We start from the raw sequence: 18,662 nt of genomic DNA on the forward strand, positions 1-18,662 counted from the left end.
AAGAAAGAAAAAGAAATCCCAACCTGCCTGATGTAGACCATCTCCAAAGGTGATAATGAATAATTTGAATTATGTATTTGTTAATTCTTGTAACGTATCACTAATATTTTGTTGGACTGTGCTTATCGTTTTAGAAAGTCAAATAATAATCAATGCCAAAAAATATGGAGCAAATTAAAATCAAATATTTAATAAGGGCATTATAGGAACAAAAAAACGCATTAAATATTTAAAAACAAGAAAATATGAATCTTAATATTTTCAATCTTTATCAAGGATTAAAATAGAGAAACCCCACTACATATTAATCCTTGAAAAAGATTTAGTTTAGACAAATACCGTATGCTAGATTAACAATTGAATTAAGTTCCTGGCCGACGTCATTCAACATTAGTTGTCATTTATTTCTTTGTTATTCTTCCAATTATACCTTTTTGTCAATGTTTGTAATGAAGACCTTTTTTTTTTTTTTTTTTTTTTTGTTTGATTAACAATCATATAGGACGTCATTTATTATATCTTATTTTTAGGATGAATATGATATTTTGTAGTAATTTTTTTTTATTCTTATTCAAATTTCAAACTGATTTTAGTTCATATTCGAGAAATTAGTAATTCATTTTCTAAAATTAAGAGGGCTATGTGTGTAGTATCTTGTAATAGCATCAACTTTTTTTTTTTTTTTTTTTTTTTTAAATCATGGGACCTAAGGTACGAATATTTAGGCGCATTTGACTAGATACTATGACTTAGGTGCATTTGTATAGGTACTATGATTTAGATGCATTTAGGTACTATGATTTAGGTGCATGCATTTAGGTACTATGATTACATACTTAGGTGCATTTGACTAGATATTGTGATTTAGGTGCATTGTGGTAGGTACCATGGTTTCGGTGCATTTGACTTGGTACTATGATTTATGTGCATTTGACTAGGTACTATGATTTAAGCACATTAGGACATGGTTTAAGTGCATTCGATTATGTATAATATATGATTTGGCTATTTTCATTTCCTCTATGCTTTGGATGGTGATAATGAATAATTTGAATTAGGTATTTTTTAATTCTTGTAACGTATCACTAATATTTTTTTGGACTGTGCTTATCGTTTTAGAAAGTCAAACAATAATCAATGCCAAAAAATATGGAGCAAATTAAAATCATATATTTAATAGGGGCATTATAGGAACAAAAAAAACGCATTAAATATTTAAAAACAAAAAAAATATGAGTTTTAATATTTATGATGACGTGGAAATTTAGTCAAAGGACTATAATGAATATATAATCTAACATAAGGTTTTAATTGAATTTCAATCTTTATCAAGGATTAAAATGAAGAAACCCTAACTTGCTAGAACACATGTGATGCTCACTATGGATCCCACCAAATTGCATACATGGTACGTGATTCGTCGAAACTGGATGAATTATCAAGAGAGGCACATCAACATATGAAACTAGGTTTGGGTAGTTTAGTGGGTCTACCAACCAACCCACCCGATAAAGGTTGGGTTGGGTTGGGTTCTAAATATTAACAATCTATCAATGGATAAAACCCTACCACTTGTTCAATAAGTAGGTTAGGTTGGGTTGAATTATTATTAACCTGATTGAAACCGACCCATCCGAAAACATTAATTCTTAAGCATACATATATATTAGATAAATATACACAAAGGATTTAGTAACTTTTAAACGTGCTTGTTTATTAATTATTTCTTGATTTGAATATCAAATTTATGTGTTAGTAATATGTAGTGATCACTTGTAAGTGAGAGTTGGACTTTAATCCATTGACAATCCAACATGCTCGGGTTGAAGTCCAACTCGACCAACCCAATGCCTACTCCTATATGAAACCTCTGTCAAACAAAACAAATCAAATATAAAATGGGACAAATTAACTCAAATTTGATCAAATTATACCAATTGGGGTTTAATTTCCTAGCTTAAAAATAATACAGTTATGAAAAGCATAAACATACAATCATAATAGGTTTTGGGGTTGTCTCGAATAATAGGTTGATCACATAGGGTAAATTGCGGTTTGATCTCCTAAACTATTACCCTAGTTGAAATTGACCCCATGAACTATTTTTTTGGTAAATTAACCCCATGAACTATTTAAAATCAACCAATTAACCCATTGCCGTTAGATTTCGTCCACTATTCCGTCAAATTCAAGGGCAAATTAGTTTTTTCATAATCAAATCTTACTTGTCTATTATAACCACCAATAAAATATTGACACGTGGACATGAAATAATTCAAAAACTTATAGCATACTAAGAAACATAAAGAAACCATACGTTTACATAATTGACCATTTCACATTGTCATACACATTATTATGTGTCCACATGTCATAATTTTATTGGTAGTTATAATTGACATGTAAGAAGTGATAATAAAAAGACTGATTTGCCCTTGAATTTGACAAAATAGTGGACAAAACTTATTGACAAAAGGTTAATTGGCTTATTTCAAATAGTTCAGGGGGTCAAACGGCAATATACCCAATCACATATGGGAAAGTCAAACCAACAATAGTTTAATACGAAAAACTTGCGATTCATGGGATACCACCAGATCATACATAATGCTAATGGTAATTTATTTATTTATTTTAGGATGAAGTGCCGATTTAGTCTGCGAACTATCACCTCAATGAAATTAGGTCCCTAAAAATTCATTAAAATTTGCTAATTTCATACCTACGATTACATTCAAAGTTATTTTATCCAATTTTCGTCAACTTAAGTCACTTGACACATTTTAGAGTGTAATACCGTTCTTTTTCTTGCCTGTAAGCCCTTAACATTTTATATAGGTTGCGAATCTAACGTCTAATTTACCCTCAAAAGTTAACTTCATACAATATTTCTTTATGAAAAATTTTCAATCTACCCTCCAATGTGTATCACATGCAAGTAACGTGACTTAAATTGACGGAAAACTGAATATAGTAGCTTCGAATATAATATTAGGGATGTAATTGGCAAATTTTTATAATTCAAGATGATTGATTTTTCTGAAAAAAAATAGTTTAGAGACCTAATTTTCACTTAGGTGACAATTCAAGAACTAAATTCACAGTTCATCCTTTATTTTAATAAAAGGGATATCACGAGGGAGAGGAGATTCGAATTTCAGACCTCAGTAAGAATGATCTTAATCAGTTGAGTTACAAACCGTTGCAACAGTTTATGGTTTAGCACAAACCTTGTACCACAATATCCCTCTACTCCTTTTGAATCACAACGTGCTACGCATGACTTACACATTTTAAATGTATTTATATGCGTAAATTGACAAAAGGAAAGTCAAATATTTGAAGTAAATTAATAATCTTAGATCATGCTAGAAGAAACCTCTTATAAACTAATTAAAGTAGCTGAATCCACATAATAAAATAGGTCTTTATTGAATTTATATTAAGAATAAAGAAGATAATATTTAATAAATAACTTATTGAATCACATTATTGCTAGCCCATTGTGAGGCTAAACCCACCCCCCTCCCCCTTAGGGTAGGTAATATTGTTTGTTAAAAAAAAAAAAACAATCATTTAACAACTAATTTAATCACATTATTACCTGAGTGCGAAATACCATTCTTTATAACAGGCATTATACGCCTCTTAAGATGTTTTGAACATGTTTAAAAATAGAGAAAATAATATTCAATCAACAACTGATTGAATCGCATTATTGCTTGCCTATTGTGAGGTACTAATTATTAAAAAAAAAAAAATTGTACAAAAAAACTTAATTATTAAAAAACACTATTAAAATGACGAAAATACCTTTGCCACATTTGATGCATTATTTTGAGTTGCTTTTAAAGTTTTTTGTTTGAGGGGGCATTTTTGTCCAATTATTTTTGGTTCAGCTTATGACACTAAAAAAACACTGTTCATTGAACCCTTGGTTTTATATATAAAGATGTTGTAATGCAATTTCACCCATCTTAACTGTTTCTGTAAGTTTTAATCTAATGGATGGGCCATAATTGATGGAGAATATATATGACTTTATGAAATTGTCATTACAATTATATTAGTAAATTAAAGAATAATTTCATAGAGTAACATATTGGTTTTACATGACAGAGTCATGTTAACTGTCCAGTTGACTTGTATGATTCCAAGATAGGGGTCCTGGCTGTTAAACTAATAAAATGAGGTTTATAGGAGTAGGATTCTCTCTCTTATTTTTTTTTTCCTTCATTTCTTTCTCCTCATATTTGAACTGTTACGATTAAATCATGTCAACATCTTATATTATAAAGAAAGAAAGACAAACTAGAAAGTGTGAGGATAAGGGAAGGAAGAGCAGGGGAATATGATGGGAGAGAATTTTACTCCATTATGTAGTGTGTTGCTATGGTAGCAGCTTGGAGCCCTGACGTAGGTTTCTAACAATTATTAGAGCATCTTCAACAACCTAGCCAAATGAAACCCTTTATATTAGTTTTACAAAAATATAGAAAAATCAAACTTCAAAGTGCTAGCTAAATGGCTAACTATATAGAGGTATTCATCAAATTCCCCCTTAACTTGTGACCGTTAGCCAATTTCCCCCCTCAACTTTAATTTTAGCCAATTTCCCCCCTCAACTCTCATAATTAGTCAATTTCCCCCCTCAACTTTAATGTAGCCAATTTCCCCCCTCAACTTTTATAATTAGTCAATTTGCACCATACTGTTAATTTTTTAATTTGATCATAATTAAACAAGTTTGTGTAAGAAACTAAATAAGATGTATGTTAATCATGTTCCTATATCTTTATCCTATTACAAATAGATTAAAATTTAGAATTTTACAATTTATCATAGATAATATTATTAGTCATAATAAATCAGTATGGAGTAATTTTATTTGATTTTTGACTAAACAAAATTGATAACGAAAAGGATTGAAGTGTAAATTTTTGTATGTGAATACAATTTTCTTTATAAAAGTGAAAGCTAAGTTCAAATAAATTGCAGAGAATCGAGCTTTAGTGAAAAAAATGGCTAGTCTATTCATAATTTTCGACTCCTTATTAAGAAAAACGCATTTTATTGAAATAGGTATGATCCATAAGTTTAGGATTATTATTTCTTTTTGTTATTATTTCTTCTTCTACATGCTTTAAACCCGATTCATAACTTTTTCTTATAATCAACCCATATCACATACTAATTGTATTATGTTTTTGTATATTTTACCCTATATTATGCAAGTGAGTTTATGTTAATTTTAGTACTTTGTTGGAAGTTATTAGAAAGATTGAAAATTAAGAAAAGAATAGATGGAAAATTAAAATAAAAAAAATTAACAGTAGGGTGCAAATTGGCTAATTTTGAGAGGTGAGGGGGGAAATTGGCCAAATTAAAGTTGAAGGGGGAAATTGACTAATTATGAGAGTTGAGGGGGCAAATTGGCCAAAATTAAAGTTGAGGGGGGAAATTGGCCAATGGTCACAAGTTCAGGGGGGGAATTGATAAATACCTCAACTATATAAGGTAATACTAGGGAGATCAAATTTTTAAACCAAATTGGTAAACCAAATGACATGGCGATTGATAATTGGATTATTACTTAAATATTCATTAACGTGCTTATTTTATATTGGTGGCACATTGTTTGGTTTGCAAATTTGATTAAAAAATTTGGTTTCCAACAATTCCTTTATTATAAGGCTGGTTTGGAATCATGGGGCTTTTAAAAAAAGCAACTTATTAAAAAATCTGAAACATCAAATATGTTTGGTAAAACAAAAAAAAGTTCTTTTTTTTTTTAAAAAGATGTTGTCAATGATAGTAAAAAAATGTATAAAAAAGCAAAAACAAGATCCACCGTACTTCTAAAAAAAATGTTTTTTGTTTCAAAGCATAGTAATCAGCGCTAGTTAATAAAATTTTCAATGATAAGTATACCCTCACATATTTTACAAAACTACAATTATTGCCCCTACATAACTTTTACAATTTTCTTTCCAGTTGCGTGTAATTCCATTTCATTCAAATGTTTGATAAATGTTTGCTACAATGCAATCAAAGAAAAAAATTCAGGGTAATTGTCTAATAAGAACCAATGTCCGAAGAACTAATGTGACTTTACTTATTTATTTATTTATTTTTATTGTCAAAGGTAAAATTTATTACCAACGCAACAAATTTATACAAAAAGAAGTCCAAATACAAGTGAAGCACGGAAATAGGTGGTTGCAAATTGGGACAGTTGTGGAATGGAGGGATGAGAAATGGGGCTTTCCGGTCTGGGGCTAGGGGCGGTTAAATCAAAGGCAAGGAGGTTTGGGGAACAATGAAAATTGGGTTGAAAAATATGGGGAAAAGCAGGCGGACAAAAGACGGAAGGAAAGGAAAATGAGAAAGAAAAGGGACTGTCATCGACCCTTGTCAAAGCGAGGGTCGGTGGCTAAACTACTTGACGGAATTTGAATGGAGTGTGGAGTGTGGATTTCACCATCGGTCGATGGATGGAGTGTGGAGTGTGTGCTGTATAGCGCGCACAAATATTTACATGGCCCTCGAGAGAGAAGATCAATGAAAAGGGAGTGTGAAGTGAACAGCAGAAAGTTTGGGTTGGACAAAAATCCGTATTTATCCTTGTAGTTAACGGTGATTAAACGGAAATACCATTTTTGGGTTAAGTTTGTTAGCGGTTTTCACCACAAGGATTTAAATCCTAATTTTTTTTATCACAATAAAAACTATCTTTCGAACATCTTATCACCACAAGGACTATTAATCCGGTTTAGCCTAAAATAAAATCACAGATAAACCCATCTGTCTAACAAAACTCACCAGATCAACGACCACCCACCATGGCAGCTAATGGCAAGGACGAAACATAGAAGAGGGCTACATGGTCTGTAAAATTCACTCGTACTGTTAAAAATATTTCGTAAGGTTAATTTAGCCCGCCTAACAATGAATTCTTGAATTTGTTCCTGACTAATGGTGCTGATTAAACCTCTACAAATTACTAACCTTATGTAAACCCTACCTAAACAATGAAAATAACAAATTAAATTTGGTTTTTGAGATGAAAACTAAAGTTACTTGAAAATGCAAGAGAACGTAAAGACGAATTATAGCTAGATTCAACTGCTAATTTGTTTCCAAAGTTGGTTTTGCATTTATATGATCAGTCATGTGATGTGTGGTTTTGATCAAGTACCCAATTTTCAACCTAGTTGATATGATGTTCAGCTTAATTAGATTACCGATGAAGAATCCAAGACATGCAAGAAAACTTCAATAACTAAAGAGAATAAATGGCAGGATGTATAATCGGTTAGCAATCCTAGTGGTGATCACACATTAATTAAGATAAAAAGAAAAAGAAAAAAAGAAAAGAGAACTAATGAATGGAACAAGAAACATACAGTTCATATAAACCTTTCCTAAAGCTGAAGGCAAGCGGTACAGAAACAAATACAAAATTAATTAAACTTAACTTTCCCGCACAAGAAGTGTCAATATACACGAGAAAACAAATATAACCGGAAAACTAATTAATTAAAGGAAATTGTAAATTTGTAATACAACAAATACAAACTGAACGTACATAACAAAAAGGAGAATTGGACCCAAAAAAAAAAATAATAATAACAAAAAAGGAAAAGAATCCCACAACCACCAGGATCATGAAGCAGAAGGGAGCTGCGACAGATTATTGTTGTCGAACACGATACGCTGATGCATGTGTAAGTGTTCCATTGACGACTTGAGCTACAATCCTCTACAACTTACGATTACAAAGGCTTTTATTTTTTCAAAAGCTTTCGGTGTATACCGAATAAAACCGAACCTGACCTGAGTTTCATGTTTAGCTGCAACAGATCGTAGTAGTTGTACTAGTGATAACGAGCCCCTGAAATCAAACACCTTCCAATTCCGGTGTTAAAATCTTCAGCTTCATTAGAGTTTGGGTCGGTGGCCTGTTACGTTTGATCCTACAGAACCATCCTGATTCATGCCCACCGGTCTTTGGATGAAGGCATGACTTTCGAATTTAGTCATGGCATCATCATCTGCCAGGCTAACGTATGCCTCTATTCCGCCAGCCTCTTCGGTGTCAGCTAAAACTATTAGGTTCTTAAAGGGAGCCGGCGGTACGGCCACCCATGTAGGTCTCCCCCAACCGAAATCAATATCATAGAGAGGAAAACTGCACAGACTACTGTAGGACAATGTAACCAGCTTTCCTGGTTTGGCAAGCCTTTGAATAAATCGGTTGATGTAACTCCCGTGGCCACCCTTTTGTAGCCTTTTCACATGGTCCTTGTCAATCTTGCTTAGTTCTTCTCGTACCTTCTTTACCATGTCATGACAAGATTCTTGATCATCGATTCCGCTGCTGCTGCTGCTACTACTGACGAAGGGAGTTGTAAGGAAAATTTGATAAAAATTTCCAAATGAACAGCGTGGAATTGGTGGATCAGTTCTGGGACGCAGGTTCACAGTATGGACTGCCGCATGAAATATATTCTCATCAATAGAATGATCATCCTTGCTAGCTTCCACGAATCGCCTCCATAGGAAAGCTGATAAGGCTTCAACACGCGATGGACGTTTTACACGATCATCTTCAGCTAAGCCTGTATATTTTTCTCTGAGATGCTCTATAGTAGGGGCATTGAATACAAACCTCTTTGTTACGTTATTGTTTGGGATAACACCGAACATACGATAGCCACTGACATCATCGGCAGGTGGGAAGACTGCGGCGGAAACAAACTCTGGACGCTCTATTTTGGTTTCATTTTCTCCACGGTTTATTGCAGCCCAAGTTTTGGCGAACATGATCATAGATAACCCATCTGCCAGCTTGTGGGAAATGCATAGGCCAATGGCATATCCTCCACATTCAAAGATATTGAGCTGGACGCCTAGGGCAAATTCACTATTCTCATGGTCGCGTAGTTCAAACGGGATGAGTTTACAGAGTTCACCAGGCATTGAATTTTGTTGAAAATCACGAAGTCGGCAGTTGGTTACTTGAGCTTCAAGGTAGGGTATACCCTCGTCGTTGCACTGTACTAAATGGTTGTCGATTTTTACTCGCCCGGCTAGTGGGTAGAAAAGTGTTAACACCTCAGATAAGGACTTCTTTAGGTGTTTGGATATTATGGATATTACAGCGGCCGCAGGTTCGGGTTGGATGTTGTCATTGAATTCATAGAAAAGGACCAAAGAGGTATAAATCGGAGGAGTTATTTGATCGAGAAAGGAGAACTGGTAATGGTAAAGGTGGTTTGGGGTTGGAGAAGATGGTTTGACAATCTCCTTGGAGATTACTTCGACGCTCACCATCTTTAGCTAATTGCTTGTGTGATTCTCATTTCGCTTTGGCATCGAATATATATAACCCACAACACAACAGATCTAGAGAGAATGCTATTGAGACTAAATTTGCAAACAAAATTTTGTAAATTAAATATGAAAGTTGATTGAATTATTATTTAAGCATTGATAATGTGAAAATGTGAAGGTAAAAGAGTTTCACATTGGTGAAAAGAGAAACCTAAAGGGCTTATAAGAGGTCGGGCTGCTTCTTATATTGCCAATTGATTTTATGGTGGAAACTCAAAATTTTCATGATATCAAAGCAAGTTGGCCTATGTGTGAAGCCCAACGACTACACGTGTTCCACGTCACCCAATTCTTATCTTCATGATTTCGGAATCAATTGAATTGGTTTATTATAACAGCTGGACAAAGCGCATAATACTAGTAATGATTAGTAATACTATCAAAAGGGAAGAGATTCCCTACGGATCTCTCCCACCAAAGCCCACCAATCAATTAATCCAGACCCTTGAAATTTGATCAAACAGCTAAAATTATTATAACTTTAAAGAAGCCCCTTATTTGTAGTCGTTGGATCAAATTTCAAGGACCCGGATTAATTGATTGGTGGGCTTTGGTGGGAGAGATGATCTCTTCCCCTATCAAAATGCTAAAAAGTACGGAAATTTATAAACAACCTGAAATAAATAAGGTAGTAATACTATCAAAATGCTAAAAAGTATGGAAATTTATAAACAACCTGAAATAAATAAGATAAATGTTAGGGGTGGTAATCTGTCAGAGCATATTTTGTAAATTATGTGATGTGATAGTTAATGGTTGAATTTTATTTTTAATAATTTAAAGAAGGAATTTAATCATCAACCACCAGATCACGTGGTCTACAAATTATAGTCTAAAAAGATGGTCACCTCATTTTACCTCCGAGTAATGCTACGTAGACCAATTTTTTAGACTATATTTGCAAACTATGTGATGTATCACCAATATGAAATAAACACGTTAATCAATACTAATACTACTAATCAGATCGTCAACAACAATGTCATATAACTACAAAAAATAATTTAAATTGATGATTTTCGTAACATTACCCTTCTACCTCCCACTCTTTTTAATTTGTTAAATAGTTGTTTGCTCTTAGGGATGGCAACGGATCGGTTTGGGGACGGAAATGCTATATCCATCTCCATAACCATGAAAATTAACCATATCCATAGTCGCAAATTAACCATCGGGTATTATTCATAACTATACCCACTGGATAACGGATTCCTCATTGGTTAACGGTTATATCCATCTTCATTAGTACAAAAAATATATTCGTCCAATTGACGCATGACAATTTAGTAAATATTAATTTCGTTATTAAATATTTAATGTATAAAATGATTTAATTAATGGATCTTGTGGACCATGAAAATTAAAGCTAAACATTGATAATGTTGGTTGATCTTTGATATCGCTCATAAATACCATTAAATTCTCATAGATTTTGATTCATATCAAAACTATTGAACTTGGCCATAAAATGCAACTCACACAATGCAATTTTTGTATTCTCAAGGTAATAGATTCGGTGAATAATGAATATATATATACACACACACATACATATATTATATAATACTTTAATATTATATATAATTATATTATATATTATTTGATTCGGATTCGAGTACGGATATGGATTGGGACTCCTATAACCATATCCAAAACCATAAACGAATAATATTCATGGTTTTTTCCCATACCCAAAATATACCTGAATTTTCATATCCAAATCCAATCCATTCGGGTGGTTATCCACGGTTATCGAATTTAACGGTTATAATTGTCATCCCTATTTGCTCTTAGTTAAGACGTATTTCATATTTGTCGTTGACCGAACCTATTTCACCCCTATTATATATCATTTATCACATTACTTATGAATAATAATAATTCAGAAGTTCAAAAGAATCACAAGCATATATAATCATAATAGGTTTTGGGGATTTCTCGACTAAGAGCTGATCAAACATGAGAGATTTGAACCAACAATATTTGATATTAAATTTCTATTCATAGGTGCTGTTAAACTTGCTATACATTCAATGTATTCATAGGAGTAGTTGAACCGCCGACAAGAGACCACTAGATTGTACGGAGTTTTTTTGTTGTTGTTTTTTTAAGAAAAGGGATATTAAGGGAGATATAATTCAATTTCAAACCTCAGTATAGAAAATGAAATTTTTTAACCAATTGATCTACAAACCTTTACATTCGTTTATGGTTTTTATTTTTTATTTTTGTAAAGCAACGTCATCGATTCTTTAGATAAGGTTTAGAAAAGTAACACAATACAAAGAACGAGCTGGGGATGGCACCAGCGTTTCTAAAGAGTTTTAATATAATGGATGGGCGATGGAGAATATATATATCATTTTATGGAGAAAAACTTGTGTGGGGCTCAACGTGCCACTAGACAATGCCTAGTGACACTACGATTCAATCAAAATTTAACATACGGTTGAATTTAACTACAAATTTCTATTTACATAAAAACTAAAAAAATATTATTTCCAACATTAAAACAAATAAAACAAAAACACCCACCCAGACTTCATCCACCGGAAAAGCATGGGAGATAAACTTTAATATGGGTTGATGTTGATCAGTTTCCTAAGTAAGGGATGCTTGTTGCATTCACCATGTTGGCCAGTTTATGTGTTAAATCTCCCTTGTCTTTAAAGAATTGAAATCCCACCTCCTCATATTTTCTCTCAATGGATTAATTGGAGTATATTGTATAGACTTTGGTCATGAAAAGCGATTACGTATAATTGAATCCAGATTCGTTTTATTTTGTTTTTGTTTTGTTTTTTTTTTTTCCCAATGATGAACCATTTTCTGCAAACACAAAATATTTCTCCTTTATTGTTCAAAGAATTAGGCTAACCATGACAGGAAAATCTATGAGAATGGAAAATATAAAGCTTATTCCCTCGAAGTTTAGTCAAACGATACCGACATCCGCGCTGGAGGCGTGAATTCTCAGATGATGGAGGAGAGCTCCGGTTGGGTGATTGGAGTTTACTTTTAATTTTACTAATCTTTATAATATATTTTCAATTTTCATGTAGTTATGAAATCTTTAAAAGGTAACGTAACTTTGAAATCACAATTAAAAATCTTACCACTTGTTAAATGTTGATTGAATTGTAGTGCCATTAAACATTGCCTAGTGGCACGTTGAACCCCGCATAATTTTTTCTTCATTTAATGAAATCGTCATTACAATTATAAATTAAAGAATAATTTCCTCCAGTAACATACTAACGAACATTCATTTAGATGATAGAGTCATGATGTTAACGGACCAGCTGACTTAAGATTCTAACTTCCAAGAAATTGGTTTTGTTATGAAATGAGGTCCATTAGGTATAGTGTTGCATGCTTATCGTATTATTTTTTTCATGCTAATTGTCTGAATCTTATAAGCTACGTCATTCTCTTTGGTTTAATTGGAGGACAAGTTAACCCTCATCTCTATAGGATAACGTTAGGGAGTTAAAAAAAAATTTAACCAAATTTACAAACCAAATGACATGTCACTAATAAAAAATAATCATGTTAATTAACGTTTAACTAATAATCCATTCATTAACAACCACATCATTAGGTTTGCAAATTTGGTTTAAAAAATTTGGTTTCCCTAACTTTCTCCCTCATATAAAATAGGCCGCAACACATTATCAGCCCTCTCCATAGTTCGGAACACAAATTATCTTGGGATTCATTCATGTTATTATTACATCATATCAGAGCAACTAGAAGTGTCACATAACAGTAAACACATAAAAGTGTAGTACTGTGCATAATCAAAAGTGCAATCATGCAATTATTACAATAAAGATAAAACTACAGTAAATGAACCATCACCCTAAATCATCTTAAAAAGCTTGAATCCACTTCAATTGGAATTACTTCAAAATTCCTTCGTTTCGTCACTTTTGTCCAAAGTAGACTCACGTGTCCTACAATCAAATTATAAAGCAAAGTATCAAATTCTCTCAAAATAACAACTAAATTATAACTAAGAATAGAGTAAAAATATAAATTAATATCGACTCATCAGTACATGTCCTTTCTCTCGAATTCCAATCAGATTCTGGTAAGCTAAATCGCTTGATGGAGATGTTGAAGTGGAAGACATGGCTCATGTCGACTTTGTGACCACCGATTCGGTCGACATGCTTAACCAGAATGAGAGGCTGAAGGCTGCATTATTTGAAATATTCCCTCGCGATGCGACCACCAACCTACGACACCTTAAGCCTTTGTACGCGACGGCCTACATCGAAGGTCTCCTAGTTTCTAAAGTGTTTGTAGACTTTGAAGCCACAGTGAATATCATGCCACTCTCGGTGATGAAGGCTTTAAAGAGATCGAAGGACGAGCGCATACTATCCGGCATAATCATGAGTAATTTTGTCAGCAACAAGTCTCAACTAAAGGCGTCCTGCCTTTAGAAGTTACTATTTTAGGAAGACCACACATTACGATATTCTTTGTTGTAGATTCAAAGATCAAGTATAATGCTTTGCTCAGTCGAGATTGGATTCATCCGACTGGTTGTATTTCATCATCTTTGTATCAAGTTTTGATCTTCTAGGATGGAAAATCAGACGTAGTTCACCTGGTCAATAGCCAGCCGTTTGAAACTAACATGGTTCAGGCTCGATATCATGATGATCAACTTGACTACATCACATGTTAAGGTTTCAACGAGGACAGTCAACTTACCAAGATCATTATACATAAAGTCGTTGATGTAGGCGCCGAAACCATTCAACATAATTTGGCATGACTTGGTCTGACTAATCTCATTGACCTTTTCAATGCATAATCACGCCATCGACGTTGAATGAAAGGCTGCCGTTTCATCTATAATGGAAGGTATTGAATTTTTCTGATTTGAATTGTAATACTTCTCATATCTAGAAAGCCTTATGGGAAGGCATATTTATACATAATACAAAGAAAGCTTCGGATGCAACAGCACACATGCACATGCAATTCCTTTCCCTGCTGTCCATGAGTCAGCAACAAAGAAAGCTGAAAGCTTTACACCCTTGCTGTCCTTTACACCCTTGCTGTCTTGCTGTGCTGTGCTGTCTGTACACCCATGTGCTTTGAGTGCACACCCTTGCTGTATGCTTGCTGTGCTGTGCTGTCTGTACACCCATGTGCTTCTTCCAATACTCCCCCTCAAGCTGGATCCAGTAGGTTGATGGATCCAAGCTTGGAGAGGAGTCTTTGAAACTGATGAGAAGCCAGAGGTTTGGTGAATATATCAGCCAGCTGATCGAAGCTTTTTACATAATGTGTCTGAATCACCTGCGACTGTACTTGTTCACGGACATAGTGACAGTCAACTTCAATATGCTTCGTCCTCTCGTGAAAGACGGGGTTTGATGCTATGTGCATGGCAGCCTGGTTGTCACAAAATAAGGTCATTGGTTGAGCTGTGAACACACCTAAGTCACATAAAAGTCCTTTTAGCCATATCAGCTCACACGCGGTTGAGGCCATTGCACGATATTCAGCTTCGGCACTTGATCTTGCGATGACAGTTTGTTTCTTGCTCTTCCACGTGACCAAGTTTCCACCAACAAAGGTACAATAACCAGTGGTGGACTTGCGATCGATTGCATTTCCTGCCCAATCAGCATCATAGTACCCCATGATTTGAGTGTTGTCATTCTTTGCCATGAGGATGCCACGACCAACAGACCCTTTTAAGTACCGTAAGATTCTTTTGACAAGGTTCAGATGCTCGATGGTGGGAGAGTGCATGAACTGACTGGCAATACTTACTGAATGTGAGATGTCTGGTCTGGTGCCTCTGATATAAGCTGATATCCGAGAGTGGCGTGCCTCCCAAGTCAAGCTTGAGCTTGCTATCAAGAGGGGTAAGTGCAGGCTTGGCATCACTCATATTGGCATCTTTAAGTAGGTCCATGACGTACTTTCGTTGATTAAGAAATAGTCCCTTGTAAGAAGATGCCATTTCGATTCCAAGAAAATACTTCAACACCCCAAGATCTTTAACCGCAAATTGTTGTTGAAGTGACTGTTTGAGTGTGGTGATTTCAGCAGCATTATCACCTGTTATTATTAAGTCATCCACATATATCAACACAACTAATTTGCTTGCAGCTCTCGTGCGAACAAATAATGATGAATCTGCATTACTCCTTTTAAAACCAATGTTATGAAGAACGGTACTTAGTTTTGCATACCAAGCACGTGGTGATTGCTTCAGTCCATAAATTGACTTATGTAACTTACACACCAAATTAGGCTCTTGGCTTTGTGGGTGTCCTGGTGGCAATCTCATATAGACTTCTTCTTCAAGATCACCATGTAGAAAAGCGTTCTTCACGTCCATTTGATACATAGACCAACCTTTATTGACGGCAACAGACAATAGAACCCTTACTGAGTTCATTTTTGCAACAGGAGCAAATGTTTCCTTGTAATCCACCTCAAATGTTTGAGTGAATCCTCGAGCCACCAGTCTGGCTTTATGACTCTCAATCGAACCATCAGAATTAAACTTGATCTTATAGATCCACTTACAGCCCACTGCCTTTTTTCCTTGTGGAAGTTTGGTGATGCTCCAGGTTTTGTGTTGGTCTAGTGCTTTGAGTTCATCTCTCATTGCTTCTTTCCACACAACTTGATTATTAGCCTCATAAAAGTTTTGAGGCTCACTGTGACTTGAAATGTTGTTAAGAAAGGCAGCATGAGATGGAGTTACCTTTTGATACGACACGCAATTTGAAATTGGATGCCTCGGTTTATATGTGACAAAATCTTGAAACCTTGTGGGAGGTTGTCTATCACGCCGAGGATTGCGTCGAGGTACTAGGAGGTTTGTCTCATCCTCGTTCAAATTGTCATCCACACCTTGAGGATTTTCTATGTTGCCGTTGTCATCATCATGCACCGAGTCATCATCATGCACAGAATTATCAGGATGAGTACCTTCATTATTGACTTCAATGGGAGGTGTAGAAGTACAGATTCTTGGTAGAGGAATTAGGTCTAAGATGCACTCCCCCTGACTTGTGGCTTCATGTGATTTGCTGAAAAAAAGGTTAGCTTCATGGAATCGTACATCTTTAGATACAATTATTTTTCTTAGTTGAGGATCATAGCACTTATATCCTTTTTGTGTTGATGAATAACCAAGAAAAATACATTTAAGAGCTCTAGGGTCCAACTTATCTCGATGGTGTGACTGTATATGAACAAAACAGACACAGCCAAAGACTCTAAGATGTGAAAGGTCGATTTTTCTTCCTTTCATGACTTCAAGTGGAGATTTAAACCCCAAGACTCGGCTAGGAAGTCTATTGATGATGTACACAGCCGCCATGACTCCTTGTGACCAAAATCTCTTTGGTACGTTCATTTGTAACATTAATGCTCTCGTTTTTTCCAGAATGTCACGATTTTTCCTTTCAACTACACCATTTTGTTGAGGTGTGCCGACACAACTTGTTTGATGCATGATACCATGCTTGCTTAAATATAATGACATGATATGGGACATATATTCGGTGCCATTGTCAGATCTTAAGGTTTGAATTTGAGAGGAAAAATGGTTCTTAACAAGATTGTGAAAATCCTTAAAAACTTCAATCACTTCACTCTTAGACTTTAAAAGGTACAACCATGTGGCTCTAGAGAAATCATCGACAAAAGTTACATAATACTTATAACCATCAAAAGATTTAAACGCTGGTCCCCATACATCTGAGTGAACTAGTTTGAAAACTTTACTAGTCCTAGATAAGGATGAGGTAAAAGGCAATCTGGTGGCTTTAGACAAATGACATGTTTCACACGAAATTAAATCATTACCTAAGTTTGGAAACAAGGAAGAAAAAACAGGTTGGGAAGGATGAGCTAAACGTTGATGCCACAATTGACTATCTTGGGATGGACTGGACTTGGCTTGAAATCCTCTGGGACTGTTTTTTGATATGTAATAGAGGCCATCAAGGTAAAACCCTTCACCAATCGTCTTCTTGGTGAGGCAATCCTGAAAAATGACATTGTGAGGAGAGAAAATGGCCAAACAATTTAAGGTATTGGTGATTTTTCCCACAGATAGAAGTTGAAATGGAAAAGAAGGAACAAATAAGGCTACTGACTCAATTTTGTCCGATATTAAGTTGATATTTCCCTTCCCTAAAACCTTAGAACTCTCACCATTGGCAGTTGAGACTTGAGACGGTTTTGAAAATTTTTCAAACTTGTGAAACTTAGAAACATGGTTGGTCATATGATCTGTGGCACCCGAATCAACAATCCACAAATCATGCATCATATTTACATTAAGAGCAGTTTTAAAAGCAGTCATGATACCTTGCATGTCATCTTGGGCCATGTGTTGTGTTTCTGTCAGAAATCCAGCAAACTTGCCTAGCAAAGCTATTGAATTTCCATCTTCAAAGCCGACCGTTTGGTCACTCTTAATCCTTTCTTTCTTGCTTTGAAGATACACTGCAAACTCATTTATGAGTGCAGCTGGATTTGCAGTGAAGCTCTTGAGTGCATCAGACCTATGAGAGGTTGAGGTAGTTGCATTGTTGGCTCTATGTGGTGCACGGTTCAGTCTTTGTGAGCCCTTGTTATCCTTCATGAACTCTGGCTTTAATTCTGGATGTAAAATCCAGCATGTCTCCTTAACGTGACCAGTATAGTTGCAGTGTTGGCACTTTAAGTGTGGATTCTTCACTTTGTATTTTCTTTCGTTGGCTAGATAAGCCCTTGCTTCAATTACACTGGTCTTTGTGCCAGTGTTCATGACTTTCCTTCGTACTTCTTCACGTTGGATTGTTGCACATACGCTGGTCAAGGAAGGCAGTTCGGGGTTCATGAGTATGTGGCTTCGTAGGTCTTCGTATCCTGGATCGAGACTTGACAAGAGTTGGAATATCTTGTCTTCTTCTGCCCTTTTCAGTAGTAAAGACGCCTCAGTTGTGTGAGGCCGATACATTTCCAGCTCATTCCACATGCTCTTCATGCTGCCTAGAAGTTGAACAAAGGGCTTTCCTTCTTGTTGTATGTTGGAAATGTTCTTCTTCAATTGAAACACACGTGCAGCATTGTTCTGGCTGCCATACATTTCCTTGACTGTCTGCCATAGTTTGAATGATGATTCAGAATAATTGAATATTTCAGCTAGTTTACGTTCCATGGAATTTAGGAGCCATGACATAACTAGCTGATCCTTGCAAAGCCAGATTTCATAAGTTGGTGAAGAAACA

At 35.0% G+C, this 18,662-nt stretch overlaps 1 protein-coding gene across 1 annotated transcript; it reads right to left on the reverse strand.

Annotated features, from left to right (window-relative positions):
• Positions 1-7,941: 7,941 nt before the first annotated feature.
• On the reverse strand, positions 7,942-12,348 carry LOC137728424 (stemmadenine O-acetyltransferase-like). Its single transcript, XM_068467215.1, has 2 exons — positions 12,343-12,348; positions 7,942-9,342 (listed from the first exon to the last, which is right to left on the reverse strand). The coding sequence occupies exons 1-2, from the start codon at positions 12,346-12,348 to the stop codon at positions 7,942-7,944; spliced, it is 1,407 nt and encodes a 468-aa protein (XP_068323316.1).
• Between the last annotated feature and the right edge of the window lie 6,314 nt (positions 12,349-18,662).

Source organism: Pyrus communis, chromosome 3 (assembly GCF_963583255.1).
Source record: "Pyrus communis chromosome 3, drPyrComm1.1, whole genome shotgun sequence".
Lineage (NCBI taxonomy): Eukaryota > Viridiplantae > Streptophyta > Magnoliopsida > Rosales > Rosaceae > Pyrus > Pyrus communis.